General features: G+C 44.8%; 2 protein-coding genes across 2 annotated transcripts; both read left to right on the top strand.

Moving 5' to 3' along the window:
- The first annotated feature begins 420 nt into the window (after positions 1–420).
- On the top strand, positions 421–9,356 carry mad2l1 (MAD2 mitotic arrest deficient-like 1 (yeast)). The gene is made up of 5 exons (XM_079491545.1): positions 421–620; positions 2,193–2,339; positions 4,392–4,512; positions 6,988–7,091; positions 7,591–9,356. Exons 1-5 carry the CDS (start codon positions 557–559, stop codon positions 7,761–7,763), a joined length of 609 nt encoding a protein of 202 aa, XP_079347671.1. The 5' UTR covers positions 421–556; the 3' UTR covers positions 7,764–9,356.
- A 3,346-nt stretch (positions 9,357–12,702) lies between these two features.
- On the top strand, positions 12,703–15,039 carry LOC306914356 (vesicle-fusing ATPase-like; the record flags this gene model as incomplete). Its single annotated transcript, XM_079491351.1, has 1 exon — positions 12,703–15,039. The coding sequence occupies one exon, from the start codon at positions 12,703–12,705 to the stop codon at positions 15,037–15,039; it is 2,337 nt and encodes a 778-aa protein (XP_079347477.1).
- Positions 15,040–15,257: the final 218 nt, after the last annotated feature.

The following is a 15,257-nucleotide window of genomic DNA, read 5'->3' as shown; positions in this document are numbered from 1 at the left end:
AATATCAACATCCTAATTCTGTCCAATACTTAGATAGGGAGGGGGTGAAACACAAACACACGCACGCACACACACACAGACACACACACACACACACACACACACACACACACACACACACACACACACACACGCCACACATGCACGCACGGCAACAACTTTTGTCTTAACAATTTGTTTTTCTTTATTCTTCTTTTCTAATTTCTTAGTCTGTATCCAAACAGATGTACAGTAGCCTATATCTAATGTATTAATTTGTGTCTGAACAGATAAACATTTTGATCTAAAGTTCTAAACAGATGTGTAGCTATAGTCAGTTAAATAGCCTACCCACTCATAACGTTATAAGCAACACTTTGACGCCATCTAGTGTCTAGATGCCGGCATCTAATGCCGACTAGACGTCATCAACCATGCGCCGCTGCGTGCGCATGCGCGGTAGCCTCCGGCTGACATTTCAAACTGGCTGGCGGTTAACTAGCTGCAAAGAGACACACGAAAAACAAAGATTAATATATCTACTCATATTACAATAGTCATATAAAACCTCGCGAAAATGACCAGCACGCTCCAAGGAATCACCCTCAAGGGAAGCGCGGAGTTGTGCGCCGAGTTTTTCTGTAAGTACCGTAGTATTTTTATTTTAAAGTCTAAAGTCTGTTTTTCTTCGTGTGTTGCTTGGGTGAAAATAGCCGATCTACAAGCTCACAAGGCGTCGCGCTGCGACGCCTTGTTAGCTTGCAGATCGGCTATTTTCAAGTTACACGCGGTTTGGTGACAAAGAATACGCGTTGCCTCAACTTATGTCATTTTTACGTCATGTATTTGATTGAAACGTGAGTAAAAGTAATCTTAATAAATAATGACAAAATCTCAAGAAAAGTCATTGTTTCTTGTTGTGTAATTTACACGTGTTTTCACTATGAAATGGTTCTCAACCTTATCTACGCTTTAAAAGCCTCTGTGTCAATTTATAAACATGTACAAGACTGTCTTATTTTAATCAATCAGTGTTATCTCTAGCCTTGGATTAGCCGCAATTTGCAACTCTAGATTTTTTTATAATGGGATGAATCTAGAGTTGCAATACCCTCCATTGACTCCCCACTCATCATTTTGCGTTTGCGATCTGCTTGTCTTAAACGACGTTAAACTCACCAACATTGCAGCTGTAGTCCAAGCTTGAATTATTCTCTTTCAATCTGCCGAGCTTGTTTTTCATAAAAATCCCCCGTAGACATGTTATGAGCTACTTTCTGTCAAGAAGAAGAAATGTTGGAGTTTGGAAGCGCTCGTTTGTATTAAGGGGTCGCGCTGCTGCCTCCTGCATTATGTGCAAATGCGAAACAGATGCATGCAGGGACGTTCAGTGACTTACGACGAGCGCTTCCAAACTCCAGCACTTAGAAAAAGAATCACTTGCACAGAATTTCTTGACAGAAAGTAGCTCATAACATGTCTACGGGGGATTTTTATGAAAAACAAGCTCGGCAGATTGAAAGAGAATAATTCAAGCTTGGACTACAGCTGCAATGTTGGTGTGGGGAGTCAATGGAGGGTATTGCAACTCTAGATTCATCCCATTATAAAAAAAAAACTAGAGTTGCAAATTGCGGCTAGCCTTGGATCAAGAGTCAAGACTATCAATCTAGTCTGATATTTACTTTTGTATCCTAGATCTTGATCCAAGTCTGTTATCTTTATTAAAATGTATAGCTACCCATGCTGACATATCTTGACCACAATTTCAAAGAAAGCAATTTAGATTTGTTTAAACATATGCTCTGGATTAAGAGCGTCTGCTAAATGCCTAAATTGTAAATTGTATGCTAGGTTCATTGTTTACCTGGTAGTATCATTGGTTTCATTCAATGTACACATTGTTATTTCAATTGTATAGATAGACCACTGGTTTTCAAAGAGTGGTTGCGATGCAACGCATTGTGACATTTGTGAGCTTGTAGATCTGCTATTTTCAAAATATTTATATACATTCTGCATAAAGAGTACTTTTACTTTTATGGTACTTTAAGTACATTTTATGCCAATACTTTCGTACTTTTACTCAAGTACATTTTGAATTCCGGACGTTTCCTTGTAACAGAGTATTTTTTATATTACAGTATTAATACTTACATAAATACAAATTGTAAGTACTTTTTTTTCCACCACTGCTTCCAACGCCACTGCAGCGTTTGGCATCAACAGCATCCTCTACCAGCGAGGCATCTACCCTCCAGAGACCTTCACCAGGGTCACCCAGTACAACATGAGCCTGCTGCTGACCACCGATCCCAAGCTGAAGAACTACCTCACCAACGTGGTCACACAACTCAAAGGTAAGAGTTAGTTTAGGGCTGCCAGGGGTTGACACTAAGGACTCAGAGGCACTTGCCTGTCAGGCAAGTACAGGTCATGTAATACTTGCCCTAAGGTCATGCCACCTTGCCAGAAAAGTTAGTTATTGCGGGAATGAGCTCTAGCCAACACCAACTCCTGGATCGCTGCCCTCCATAGTTTCCTATCTAACATCAGGTTCTTGATCTCTACAGTCTACTACAGTGTTGTTCACTAACACCGGGGCGCCACCGGGCGCGTCAGCGTCGCGTCTCCGTCACCGTCAGGGAATGTTCCCTTTTTAATCAATGAAGGGTGGCTCCACTGCCTGCGTTGCGTGACATTAACGCGTGCATTAAAATTGAACTGGTGCGTTTTTTGACGCACGCGACGGAGACGCAACGTGTCCGGTGGAGCCCTGGCGTAAGCTGACGCACTGCAGTGTGTCTACGTAGGTGGTGCGCAGCTTCCTTCCCCTCCTGGCTTTGCCTTGGGTTCCTTCTCCTTGAAGCCCCCGCCCACACTCCCATAGAGTCAATTTACTTGCCTCTAGTTCTGGAGTCCTGCCAGCCTCATCCTTCTCTCTCTGACTTTGTCTGTGACCGTGTGACGTGTGGTAGGTCCCCATAGACGTCCACATTTCTGATGAGGTCCACCCATGTGACACCTAGTGCCATTTGTAGCATTCTTTCCATGGTAAAATGATAGGTAAAGTCTGTGTGTGTGTAGAAAAACAATATGTTAAATCTAATCGACAGAATGCGTGCAACTGCTTGTTGTAAAAATGTAGCCTATAATATTTAACGAAGACGGAATGCACTTGCCCATCGGCCAACCTGAAAGCAAACTCTGCTTGCCCGAATGTTTTATTCACTTGCCACGGGCAGTCGGGCAACTGTTCGTGTGAAACTCTGCGGGCTGTAATCGGTTATTTCACTAGTATCAATTACTTTTTCCGATTAATCATGTAATCGTGCTTTCTTTATGTATGGTAATTATTTTTCAGCCCAACCAACCACTTACCCTTCACATTGCATTGTCTTGTGACCTTTTTTAGATCGCCTATTTTCACTAATATTCATTTTGTTTGTTCACTTAGGTCATGTTAATGTCATGACATGATTTAAGGATATTTTATTTATTTATTATCAAATTACTGATTATTGTTTTATAATGTCACACTCACAATGATGCAAAATGATATTATACTATATATCTGATTGACTTTCATACCACTTAAATGTTATAAAAGATCGGTTTCTCCAGATCGGTTGCTGCAGAACTTCAGATCAATACATATAATAGCACTGACAGGGGAATAAATAAATATCCATACAGAGACGTGACTTGCTTCACACAGCTCACCCAAGCACTGCCCTCACTCATTGTGAGGCTTTTTATTTAGAACAAATCATTTTCAGTTCAATAGTACATGCCCATTCACAGGTGGCTGTCAGTGTTCAATTGGTCAATCATCATTCAAATAAAACGGCAAAAATAAACAATACATTCCAGTGATATAAATAGGTTTTCAATGTAATGGGTCCCGGGACCCAGGGGTGGTCTTTCAGAATAGTTGGGTCCCAGAGACATTTTACGAGTCCTACTTCAACGACGTTTGTGTACAGTGATGAGTACAGTATTGCATCCCAGGACCCCCGGAGGGTGAAATGATTGTCATTTCTCAATTTAGTGAGTCTAAGGATGCAGGCTATTTGCATCACTGACATTCAACATTAAGTTTCTGTTACAGTTACAATTAGATAATCAATCAACACCCACACTTGCTCTTACATTGTTGGACATATTATTTTTCCCAATACATCATTCTCCAAACATAAAGGATTAATTCAACTAAAATTTGTAGCAGGTTTTGTCATCACATCTGCTACCATTTTCCTCAGTTGGGCAACGTTCTAATTTCTAACACAATGTAACCATAATTCTCAGTGGACCTTACAATTGCTTTGTCTGCTGCCAAAGCAATTGTAATCTCAGTCATGACATTTCATGTAGCTTTATTCCATGGAGTTTTGTGTTCCCGTCCGTTGCAGAGTGGCTGTTTGAGTGCACGGTGCAGAAGCTGGTGCTGGTGCTCACATGTCTGGAGACCAACGAGGTGCTGGAGAGATGGCAGTTTGACATCGAGTGTGACAAGTCGGCCAAGGAGAGCAGGTAACACAGTAGTGACATCATTCATTGTGTAGTGATGATGTCGTCGACTAAAACTATGATGACAAAATGTTCGTCAACTACCTTTTTTCCCTGATGAAAACTGACAAAAGCTATGCATAAAAACTAAGCTAGGATGACTAAAACTATGACTAAATATATTGTCAATTTCGTCAACAAATGAAAAATAGACAAATGTTAGGGAGCGACTAGTGGAGAAGAGATAAAGTAGAACTAAAAGACAAGTCATTTTATGTTTGGTTGCATGCTGAAAATAGCAGATCTACAAGAGCTTGTGTGTAAAATCAGGCATTTTACGATGCCATCAGGCAGTCTTGAGCAGTATGGGCTCTAACTCTCACAGCTAGGTTTTCAATGTAATGGGTCCTGGGACCCACAAATGGGTTCAAATTAAAATTGTGTCAAAACAAATGTATGGGTCCCTGATTAAATGGGGACCCCCACATCATGTGGGGACCTCCCTGGGGGTGCTGACCCACAGGTTGAGAATCACTGTCCTAATGTCGATTCTATATGCACTATTTCTTAGTAGGGATTGGACGATATGAAAATGTCACGATTATAAAAACTTAACATGACACTTGTTTATCCACTAGAACCCCCAGCATCCATATTCTTATTCTTATTCATATTAACGTTTGCCAATCGGCTAACCGATCACATACATTCTGTTGTCATCTTACATGATCATGGTGAAAAGATGAGTTTGTTGTATCATGGTTAAAAGATAATAACATAAGTTGACAAATGAATTCATGAAGAAGTATATACATTTTTTATTGGATGATGTACAACGACAAGAGCGCCCCTCACTTCACACGGGTGTGATTTCTTTATTAAAAATCACCATAAAAGACAATGACGATTATCGTCCCATCCCTACGTGGTCCCCCTAAATTCCGGCCAGCATTTTTCCAGTACAACCCTTATTGAAGGATCCACGACCATGGGACCCCAAAAAACCCAGAACGAGATGTTACTTACGATGTGTGTTGTGAGAACTTGTGACGGATCGGATATTTTACTTTCACGTGGAGAGCACAGTCTTACCGAGACCATTAATACTTTGGCTGTGGACCGTCGAATAAAGCTTGTTTTGACCAGAGACGCAATCTGGGACATGGAATCCGAGATAAAGGCATTTGCAAGGAACAGAAACAGTGCGAATGGATGTGCGCGGCGATCAAGATGGACGTTTTTGTTTTTCTGTTTACATCATCACCTAGCAACCCAGTGCTAATGTAAGTAGCATTACGACTCGAGCTATCGTAACCACTATAAAGGACCAAAAGACGTAGATCTCCGCCAATGGCGGCAAATGTGTGTCAGGGACGCAAGGCTAGCAGCATCACTGCTCTCATCACAAGAACTGCTCACCTGTAGGCAGGTTTGTCTCATAATGGTATCTGTTACTACAGAGTAATACACTCAACTCTGTTATGTAGTGTGTGTGTGTGTGTATAGAATAACAAGACGACAGAAAACATTGTCTGTCTTTTCCTTAACTGATTATTTGACAAAGTTTGCAATCATGATAAAAACTAGTGTTTATTCATAATGCTTGTCCATCTTAACGGCCATCATTTATCAAATGGAAAACTGTCGTCATTCATCAATCCGCCGTCAAATATGTCGGATGATGAATGTTTATAAAAACCTGTCGTTTCTGTAAAGAAACTATTTATCATAGGTCGATTTAATAGCCAGATTGATACGATCGAGAGTTACCGCAGTGGGGGCAGCCATGTTTGTTGTAGTTTGACGCTGTCGAGGGACTGAGGGCCTGATGGCCAATCAGTTGCTGCGATCTGATTTTCGAGACTGACGGCGCCGTAGGCAGAGTCACCAGACCTGAATCGCCAGGACATATTTTTCTAATAGCGATTCAGGGCTGGAGCCAGGCTAGCATATAGCTTGATTCTTAGGCTTAAAATTATTTATTTAAATATTTTTTGAAATCTCTATGGGAAAAATGAATTGCCTATTTTTTTTAGTGCAATCACTGCTATGCCCTATGCCAATTTTGTCTATGTACATGGATTATAGTTCGAAGTCGCTACCACTGATTTCAGTCATTTGGATTACATAGAAGTTAGAAACCTTTTTATTTTATTTTTTTTAAGATTAGAGCATTTGAAGTGGTCAAACTAGCAATATGTTCAGAAGTATCTTAATAAATGAGGTGCTATTGGAATGGCATAGACTGGCAATGGCATACTACTCGCCAATACCAGCATTTTAGGCTGTATACAGCTTTTCTAATATGGTGTCGGTATGGAAACAACTACAGTATTGACGCGCTGCCGTAACGCGTGTGTGTTAAAACTCTAAACATGACTTGCTGAGTGTTGTAACGTGTGTTAAAACTCGACAGTAAACACCATGTGCTGAGTGTTATTACGTGTGTGTTAAAACTCTAAACATGGCGTGCTGAGTGTTGTAACTTGTGTTTTGCAGCGCTCCCAGGGAGAAGTCTGTCAAGGTCATCCAGGATGAGATCCGCTCTGTCATCAGACAGATCACCGCCACGGTCACCTTCCTCCCCCTGCTGGAGACGGCCTGTAAGTATATCCGGATATATAGAAGTTGTTCCATAATGCAAAGTATGGAAACACATTCTCGTTAAAGTGACCACATCGCCCATTTTCAACCTATATAATTGGTCCTCAGAAATGCTCATGAGATGGCACCATTTCTGTCTACTCTCTCGGTCTCAAGAGGAGGGTCTGTGGACAGTTGAGAAATGTGCCTACCATTGATGTCATCCGTTAGTGAGGACCAATTATATGAAGTTGAAAATGGGTTACATGCCTCAATCACTGCCAATGACGAGTTTTGACATGTTTTTTCTCCCCCGAAGCCCACACCGACAATCACGTGTTTTGACGTGTGTTTTTTAGTTTTAATGCTAGATGGCGCTCTTCACTAACCTATCCTACTATGAGTTTGACTCTCATAGAAACCAGGAAGCAGGAAATCACGTGATCACAAAAAAAGTCAATTATATGAAATCACATTACTCCTTTCCTTGCCCCCTCCCCCCCCCCCCCCCCTCCTAAGGTTCCTTCGACCTCTTGGTCTACACGGACAAGGACCTGGACGTCCCCGCCCAGTGGGAGGAGTCTGGGCCGCAGGTCATCAACAACTCTGAGGAGGTTCGCCTGCGCTCCTTCACCACCACCATCCACAAGGTCAACAGCATGGTGGCCTACAAGAGGACCGACTCTGTCTAGACCCCCTGTACCCCTTTAATGACCACCCCACTCCACGTAGTCATTGATTCTCAACCCCCCCCCCCCCCCCCCCCCAGACTAGTTTGATATAACTGTGGTGGTTGTCAGGCAGAAACCTTCAGCACCATTATTCTAAATTATTGTAGCCTAAATTATCGGCCCAACTTGATCATACTGCCGCGTCACATAAAAGCAGCACATCTACAAGCTTGTCAATCTGCTGCTTTTCCTTCCTGAAAATTAGTGTGCAATTGGAAACCGTAAGGGTCCATTTGGTTCCATTTGCGCACTCTCCCAAGTTGCAGACATGCAAGGGTCCAGACTCCTTTATGGTCAATGACTATCATGTCATTTCGGCGGGGGACCCTCCCTCCTGAACCCCCCCCCCCCCATCGAGGACCCCTGGGTGGTCTTTGAACCCCACATTGAGAACCAGTGATATGACCCCTCCCACTTAGCGCCGACTCCCATTTTAGCCCCCTCCCCGCCCCATTACCTCTCAACTGTATATATTAAGTTGGACACTGTCAAAAATTGAAAGCTGTAGCGCTTGTTACTACCTCTTCGCTTATGATGTCGTTTTCTCTTCCCATGTCTTCCATCGTCTCAACTCGGGCCAAGTTTCGCTCTTTACTTTCCCCCGCGGCCCTGTCGGGAGAATCTCACGTCCCACTTTGGGCGTACCGATCCGCAGGTTGAGGAACTCACTGAACTGTCCTTGTTGTCTCTGTGCTAAACCAATGTCTCCTCAACTATTCTGATGTAAATACTGTCTTCTCGACGATGGCATTTCTTTGTATTTTGTCGTTTCTTTTTCTTAACCTTTTTTTTTTGTGTTTTTCTTTTATCAAGTTCCCTGTCTCTGTTGTCACAGCTAGTGGTTTATCTGTTATTCTTATATGGATTGGAATGCCATCATTTACATTTAATAAAAGTACTTTGTTAACCCATTTTGAGCGGGAACCCCTTTTGGTGTTATATAATTTAGCTATTGAAAAATAGCAGATCTACAAGCTCATAGCGCGCCACCGAGTGGCGCGCTATGAACTTGTAGGTCTGCTATTTTTGAAAAATCGTTAAAATGTGCCTCAAATCTTTCCGAAAATTGTCATGATTTAGAAAACTTTTTTTGTTTTAATTTCGACGTCAGGCCTGAATGGGTTAAAGCACAAGCCCGCCTCAAGTACTTCTCAAACAGTGGGTCTGGGCCCGTTTGTGGGTCGCGGACACATTTTTGGGGGGTCCCAATTTGGTTCCATTGTACTACTACAGTCCTGAGTTAAACCTGTAGGGTTCATTTGGAACCCCCTCAAGGAACATGAAAGGTCCCTGGGCCACACTTTGAGAACCACTGGGCTAGCATAATGTGAATTAATCCCAGCTGGTTATGTTGGTTACTGTTGTAACAAGCATGCTCTGGTCTAATTCTAATTAGCTCATTGATGGAGCGAACAGTTCTCAGCTGTTCAGTTATGATGCGAGGAATTAAGACATTAATGTCCACACATGTTTTTAATTATGGACATGATGAGAGATAGTATGCTTTCCTTGTATGCAAGTTTTCCAAACATTAAAGCTGAAATGATATTTTGAGAGTATTTCATTTGCGTCTTTCTTGTGATGTATTCACTAGGCTAGTCCACTGCAGTGGGTCGGAACCTACCGTTTTTTAAATTAATTTCTTAAATGTTGCCATCTAATGACTATGTCCACAATCTCCACATTAGTTTGTTAGGCTGTAAAAAATGGTTTTAACAGAAAGGTTCAGAAATTATTCTTTTTTTTGCTTAGAAGACAATAAACCCTGCCCCATATGTACCTGTCCATGTAACTCCACTCTGGGATTCCTCACCACAGAGACCATTGGTATCCCCTCTGCCCATGGTGCTCTTACTACTTCTTAACCCATTGTGAACGGGAACCCATTTTGGTGTTTTAAGCATTATGTTGTAATTTAGCTATTGAAAAATAGCAGATCTACAAGCTCGTAACGCGGCACTCGGTGCCGCGCTATATATGAGCTTTTTTGAAAAAGCGTGAAAATGTGGTGCAAATCTTTGAATAGATATTCTTTCAGAGCGAACGTTTTTAACTGAAATCTTTGCTTCTTTGGGGGGGGGGGGGGTCCCTGGAACAACATATTTTCAGATCGGTGTCCGCAGCCAAATTCAGTATAATTCTGGGGGTCCTTGACATGAAAAAGGTTGAGCACCACTGACAGAAACATAGGTTTTTCAGAAAACTTTTAGGATTTAGAAGCCATTTTTTAAATCGGCTTGCCTATAACTAAAAACAACCCTGTCTCCCAAGCTAAACGTTAGTTTTTGGATTAAGGTTGGTGAGGGGTACGTTAATAGTTTTTGGATTAAGGTTGGTGAGGGGTGCGTTGCTCCCCTGCTTGCGGTTATGTTTAGGTTAGAGTTAGAGATAGGGTTAGTACTGGTCATAGAGTACTAGTAGGCATAAACACTTGTGTGCGGTCCAAAACACAGCCCAGCGCTTCCTACTCCACTGACAACCAATCACAGCGCTCCAAATTCCCTCCCATCATAGGAATAAAAAACTCGCGCCCGGGACTGGGAGAACCACATTCTGGCGCGTGGAAGGACTAGGCTCTGTGGGTTGACTCCTGTCCGGGCCCCTCCTACGTCTCACCAGGTCCACTCCTGCTCTCACCAGGCCCAGGACCTGTGCGTTGCTCCAGACTCCCAGCACCAGACACTTCATTCAGGAGTAGTGGATTATAATGCAGTATAATAATAATTGCAGTTAAGTATAGATTTTAACTGGTTAAACTGAAGTGATATTGATACATATTGTCAAAGCATTCCGAGGCACCCCTGGACATGCTTCAAGTCCTTTACCAGCGGCATGCACACGTTTAATTTAAGACCATTTGAGTTTCATGAATAAAAGACACAGTGGCACATCTTTTTATTTCTAGTATTATCTATGAATCAGTTATGTATGATTTATTTTAATATTAAGCATACATCCAAAGAACTTCTTTATCAAAGGCCTCAGAAAACGGTTCTAGGTCACTTTTGGTGTTTTGACGTGTTTTTGCCACAAGGTGGCACTGTTTCATTCAATGTTTTCAGCAACTTCAGAAGCGTGCAGTAGACCTGCGTGGACACTGTTTACCCAAACATCCAAATAACTTTTTTTGTTTAGTTTTTAGTTATTTTTTTGAGGGGCCACTCCTATGCCCAGCTTTGTGTGTCTGTGTGTATCATGGAATGTGATGATTTGATTGGCTGAGCATGGAATGTGATGATGATGATGTAAGGTGATTAGAGCACCCCTCACTTCACACCAGTGTTAGTCAAAGTCGTACGATTTCGTCACACGTTACCGCAGTGACATTTGTTCTCCGCATTTGACCCATCTCTCTTGGAGGGGTGAGCCGCAGCGTGCGCCGCACTCGGGAATCATTAGTTCATTTAACTCCCAATTCAACTCATTGATTCCGAGTGCCAAGCAGGGAGGCATTGGGTCCCATTTCTACAGTCTTTGGTATGACCCGGCCGGGGATCGAACCCCCAGCCTCCCAGTTTCAGGGCGGACACTCTAACCACAAGGCCACTGTCTGGTTAGAGGACACTGCATAGCTGTCCTATATACAACTTTTGTCCCCACACGTCTCAATATTTGCCATTGACAATGAAAGGAGAAATTAGGTCAAATGTCCGTTCATGAGATGATGTATGATGATAAGAGCGCCCCTCACTTCACACGGGTGTGATATTTTTACAGACACACACACACACACACACACAAATAGCAGATCTACAAGCTCACAATGCGTTGTGACACATTATGAGCTTGTAGATCTGCTATTTTGTGCTAATGTTCCCCTGTGAAGAATAATGTGGATACTGGGGGTTCAAGTGGCTATAGAGTAGACTACACCAGGGGTTCTCAACGTTTTTGGCCGGGGACCCCCGGAAATGCTTTGGCAACGTCTCGGGACCCCCGCCCCGCCCCCTCCCGACCCCCAATATAAATTGACTGCTACAATAACCTTAAACCATTTTGGGCGGGAACCCCTTTTGGTGTTTTAAGCATTGTTATAATTTAGCTATTTAAAAATAGCAGATCTACAAGCTCATAGCGCGCCACCGAGTGGCGCGCTACGAGCTTGTAGGTCTGCTATTTTTGAAAAATCGTGATAAAAAAATTAAAAAACAAAATCTTTTTATTTTTTTATTTTTTTTTTAAATAATTTGGGGACCCCCTAAAATAATTTGGCGACCCCCCGAGGGGTCGCGACCCACGGGTTGAGAACCCCTGGACTACACAGTAAGCAGAGAAAAGTGCACAATAAGAGAAAGAAGCATTCCCCACTCTCGAACCCAGTGGACAGTTTTATCATTGATGTCATGCACTCAAAGACTATATGGTGAAGACGCAGCATATTTTAAGAAGGTGGTTCTCAAAGTGGGATGGCAGGTTCCAGGGGGTCCCCAACAAAATGAGTTAACATGGCATAAAGAAATGGTTTAACCACTTTAACCCAATATATTGGCTATTTGAAAATGGCCAATCTGCAATGATTCATCACATTGTGAGCATGTAGATCTGCTATTTTCATAATAATATTGAAAGAGATTATTATAATTCCATGTTGTGTGTGAGATCATTTTTATTTAGAGGGAAAGGTGCAGATAATATAGATAACGTATGGTGTCATTCAAATGCCAGATTCTGGTGGAATTGCCATGGGAGCCTGTGCAAATCGGCATTGATAGGGCATGCATGGCTACCGTTTGTGTGTGTTGTGGTGATGTCAGTCAGGAGGTCATCATTGATACGGTGTTAAGGATGCTCTTAGGCATCGGCTTCGTCTGAGGACCACCGATTGACAAGCGCAGCGACAGATTGAAGGTTAGAGACAGGACGTGAGTCAGAGTGAGGTGAGTGGGGCGGAAACACAAAGATGGCGGGACGGAAAATGAAAGTATCGAAATTACCAGCAGCTGATCTGTCACTGACCAACTGTGCCTACGTGAGTAAGAGGGAGCCACCATTAGAACAACACATCACGGTGCGCAACAAGACCCTGAAGTATGTCTTCACCGTGAAGACGCACGCCAGTATCGATCAAGGTTGCATCGCCTTCGGCTTCTCACAGAGGAAATGGGCGAACCTGATGATTGGCGACATGGTCGACGTGGCCAACTACAAGTTTGATATGTCCAAGCAGTGTGTGGTCAAAATGACGATGGAGATTGACTTCTATCCGAAGAAGAACGTGGACAGAACTAAGTACTACGATTCTGACAAGATCTCGGCTGATTTCACAAAGCACTTCAAAGATCAGGCCTTCAGCGTCGGCCAGCTATTAGTTTTTTCCTTCAGCGATAAGCAGTTTGAATTAATCATAAAGGACATGGCGGTCCAGGATCCCACCGTCCTCAAGGAAGGGAACACCCCTGGCCTTCTGAAGCATGGCTCTAGCCAGGTGTTTTTGGAGAAGACCGAGGGATCATTGCTAAACTTGGTTGGAAAGCAGCCCAGGGATGGACAGGAACCTAAGCCCGGGGAACCTCCTCGTCCTTCGGGGGTAAAACAGTCCCTCATCAGCCCGGAGTGGAACTTTGAACAGATGGGCATCGGAGGCCTCGACAAGGAGTTCACTGTCATCTTCCGCAGAGCCTTTGCCTCCAGAGTCTTCCCTCCGGACATAGTGGAACACATGGGCTGTAAGCATATAAAGGGGATTCTGTTGTATGGCCCGCCAGGCTGCGGTAAGACCCTGATGGCACGGCAGATAGGCAAGATGCTCCACACCCACGAACCAAAGATTGTAAACGGCCCGGAGATCCTCAACAAGTATGTGGGAGAGTCCGAGGCCAACATCAGGAAACTGTTTGCAGACGCAGAGGCCGAGCAGAAGGAACTGGGCGTCAATAGCGGCCTTCATATCATAATCTTCGACGAGATTGACGCCATCTGCAAGCAACGCGGCACCACGGCCGGCAGCACCGGGGTCCACGACGCCGTGGTAAACCAGCTCCTGTCTAAGATAGACGGAGTGGAACAGCTCAACAACATCCTGGTGATCGGAATGACCAACCGACTCGACCTGATAGACGAGGCCCTGCTGAGACCCGGTCGAATGGAGGTGAAGATGGAGATCGGCCTGCCAGACGAGAAGGGCCGCATCCAGATCCTGAACATCCACACGACCAAGATGCGCACGCACAACCTGCTGGCGGAGGACGTGAACATCGAGGAGCTGGCCGTGGAAACCAAGAACTTCAGCGGCGCCGAGCTGGAGGGCTTGGTCAGGGCCGCCCAGTCCACGGCCATGAACAGACACATCAAGGCGGGTGCAACGGTGGAGGTGGACATGGCGACGGCGGAGAACATGAAGGTGGACAGAAACGACTTCATGTCTTCGCTAAAACACGACCTCAAACCGGCGTTCGGCACGGACCAGGAAGAGTGCGCCACGTACATTATGAACGGCATCATCAAGTGGGGCATCCCGGTGTCTGCGGCGCTGGAGAACGGCACGCTGCTGGTTCAGCAGACAAAGGCCAGCACCTCGACGCCGCTCGTCTCCGTGCTGCTGGAGGGTCCCGCCAACAGCGGGAAAACGGCCCTGGCCGCCAAGATCGCCGAAGACTCGCAGTTCCCTTTCATCAAGATCTGCTCCCCGGGCAAGATGGTGGGCCACTCGGAGTTCGACAAGTGTCAGGCCCTCAAGAAGGCGTTCGAGGACGCTTACAAGTCTCAGCTGAGCTGCGTGGTGGTGGACGACATCGAGCGCCTGCTGGACTACGTGCCGATCGGCCCGCGCTTCTCCAACCACGTGCTGCAGGCCCTCCTGGTCCTGCTCAAGAAGCTCCCGCCGAAGGGCCGCAAGCTGCTGATCATCGGCACCACCAGCCGCAAGGACGTCCTGCAGGACATGGAGGTCCTGGACGCCTTCAGCACCACCGTCCACATCCCCAACATCTCTCGGGGCGAGCAGCTCATAGAGACCCTGGAGCTGCTGGGCAGCTTCCAAGAGAAGGAGAGGGCCTCCATCGGCACCGCCGTCAAGGGCCAGGGGCTGTGGATCGGCATCAAGAAGCTCCTCATGCTCATCGAAATGGCGGCGCAGATGGACGCCGAAACCAGAGTCGCCAAGTTCCTGACCCTGTTGAGAGAGGAAGGAGCGCTGGGTTGCGAGAAGGTGGGCGACCTGGACCCGCGGTGGACCCGCATAGTGAAGAACATGCAGCCTCTCACGTTGTCGAGGTGGCAGAAGCAAGCGAGTGGCTAGCCTCGGAAACCCAGACGTTTTTATTTCCAGGGAGAAAAAAAAAGTCTGGGACCGAGTCCACTTCAATACGGCATAGAGTAGCGCAAACGTCCATCACTCTCTGCTGATTTCTGATCGTCTGCACCTTTGTTAAATTGACGCGCACACACACACACTCCTCTCTCTCTCTGTCGCTCTAATTAATTAGTCTTATGTCGCGCAGCTGCGTCTAGATTCTC

Source organism: Electrona antarctica, assembly GCF_951216825.1.
Source record: "Electrona antarctica genome assembly, chromosome: 21".
Lineage (NCBI taxonomy): Eukaryota > Metazoa > Chordata > Actinopteri > Myctophiformes > Myctophidae > Electrona > Electrona antarctica.
This window is presented reverse-complemented; position numbering and strand designations above follow the sequence as displayed.

What these genes read in the sequence shown, in the direction of transcription:
- mad2l1 (XM_079491545.1), top strand. Translation starts at nt 557, where the DNA reads ATGACCAGCACGCTCCAAGGAATCACCCTCAAGGGAAGCGCGGAGTTG. An exon ending in CGTGGTCACACAACTCAAAG is followed by an intron (nt 2,340 to 4,391) that starts GTAAGAGTTAGT and finishes CGTCCGTTGCAG; the next exon opens with AGTGGCTGTTTGAGTGCACG. An exon ending in AAGTCGGCCAAGGAGAGCAG is followed by an intron (nt 4,513 to 6,987) that starts GTAACACAGTAG and finishes TGTGTTTTGCAG; the next exon opens with CGCTCCCAGGGAGAAGTCTG.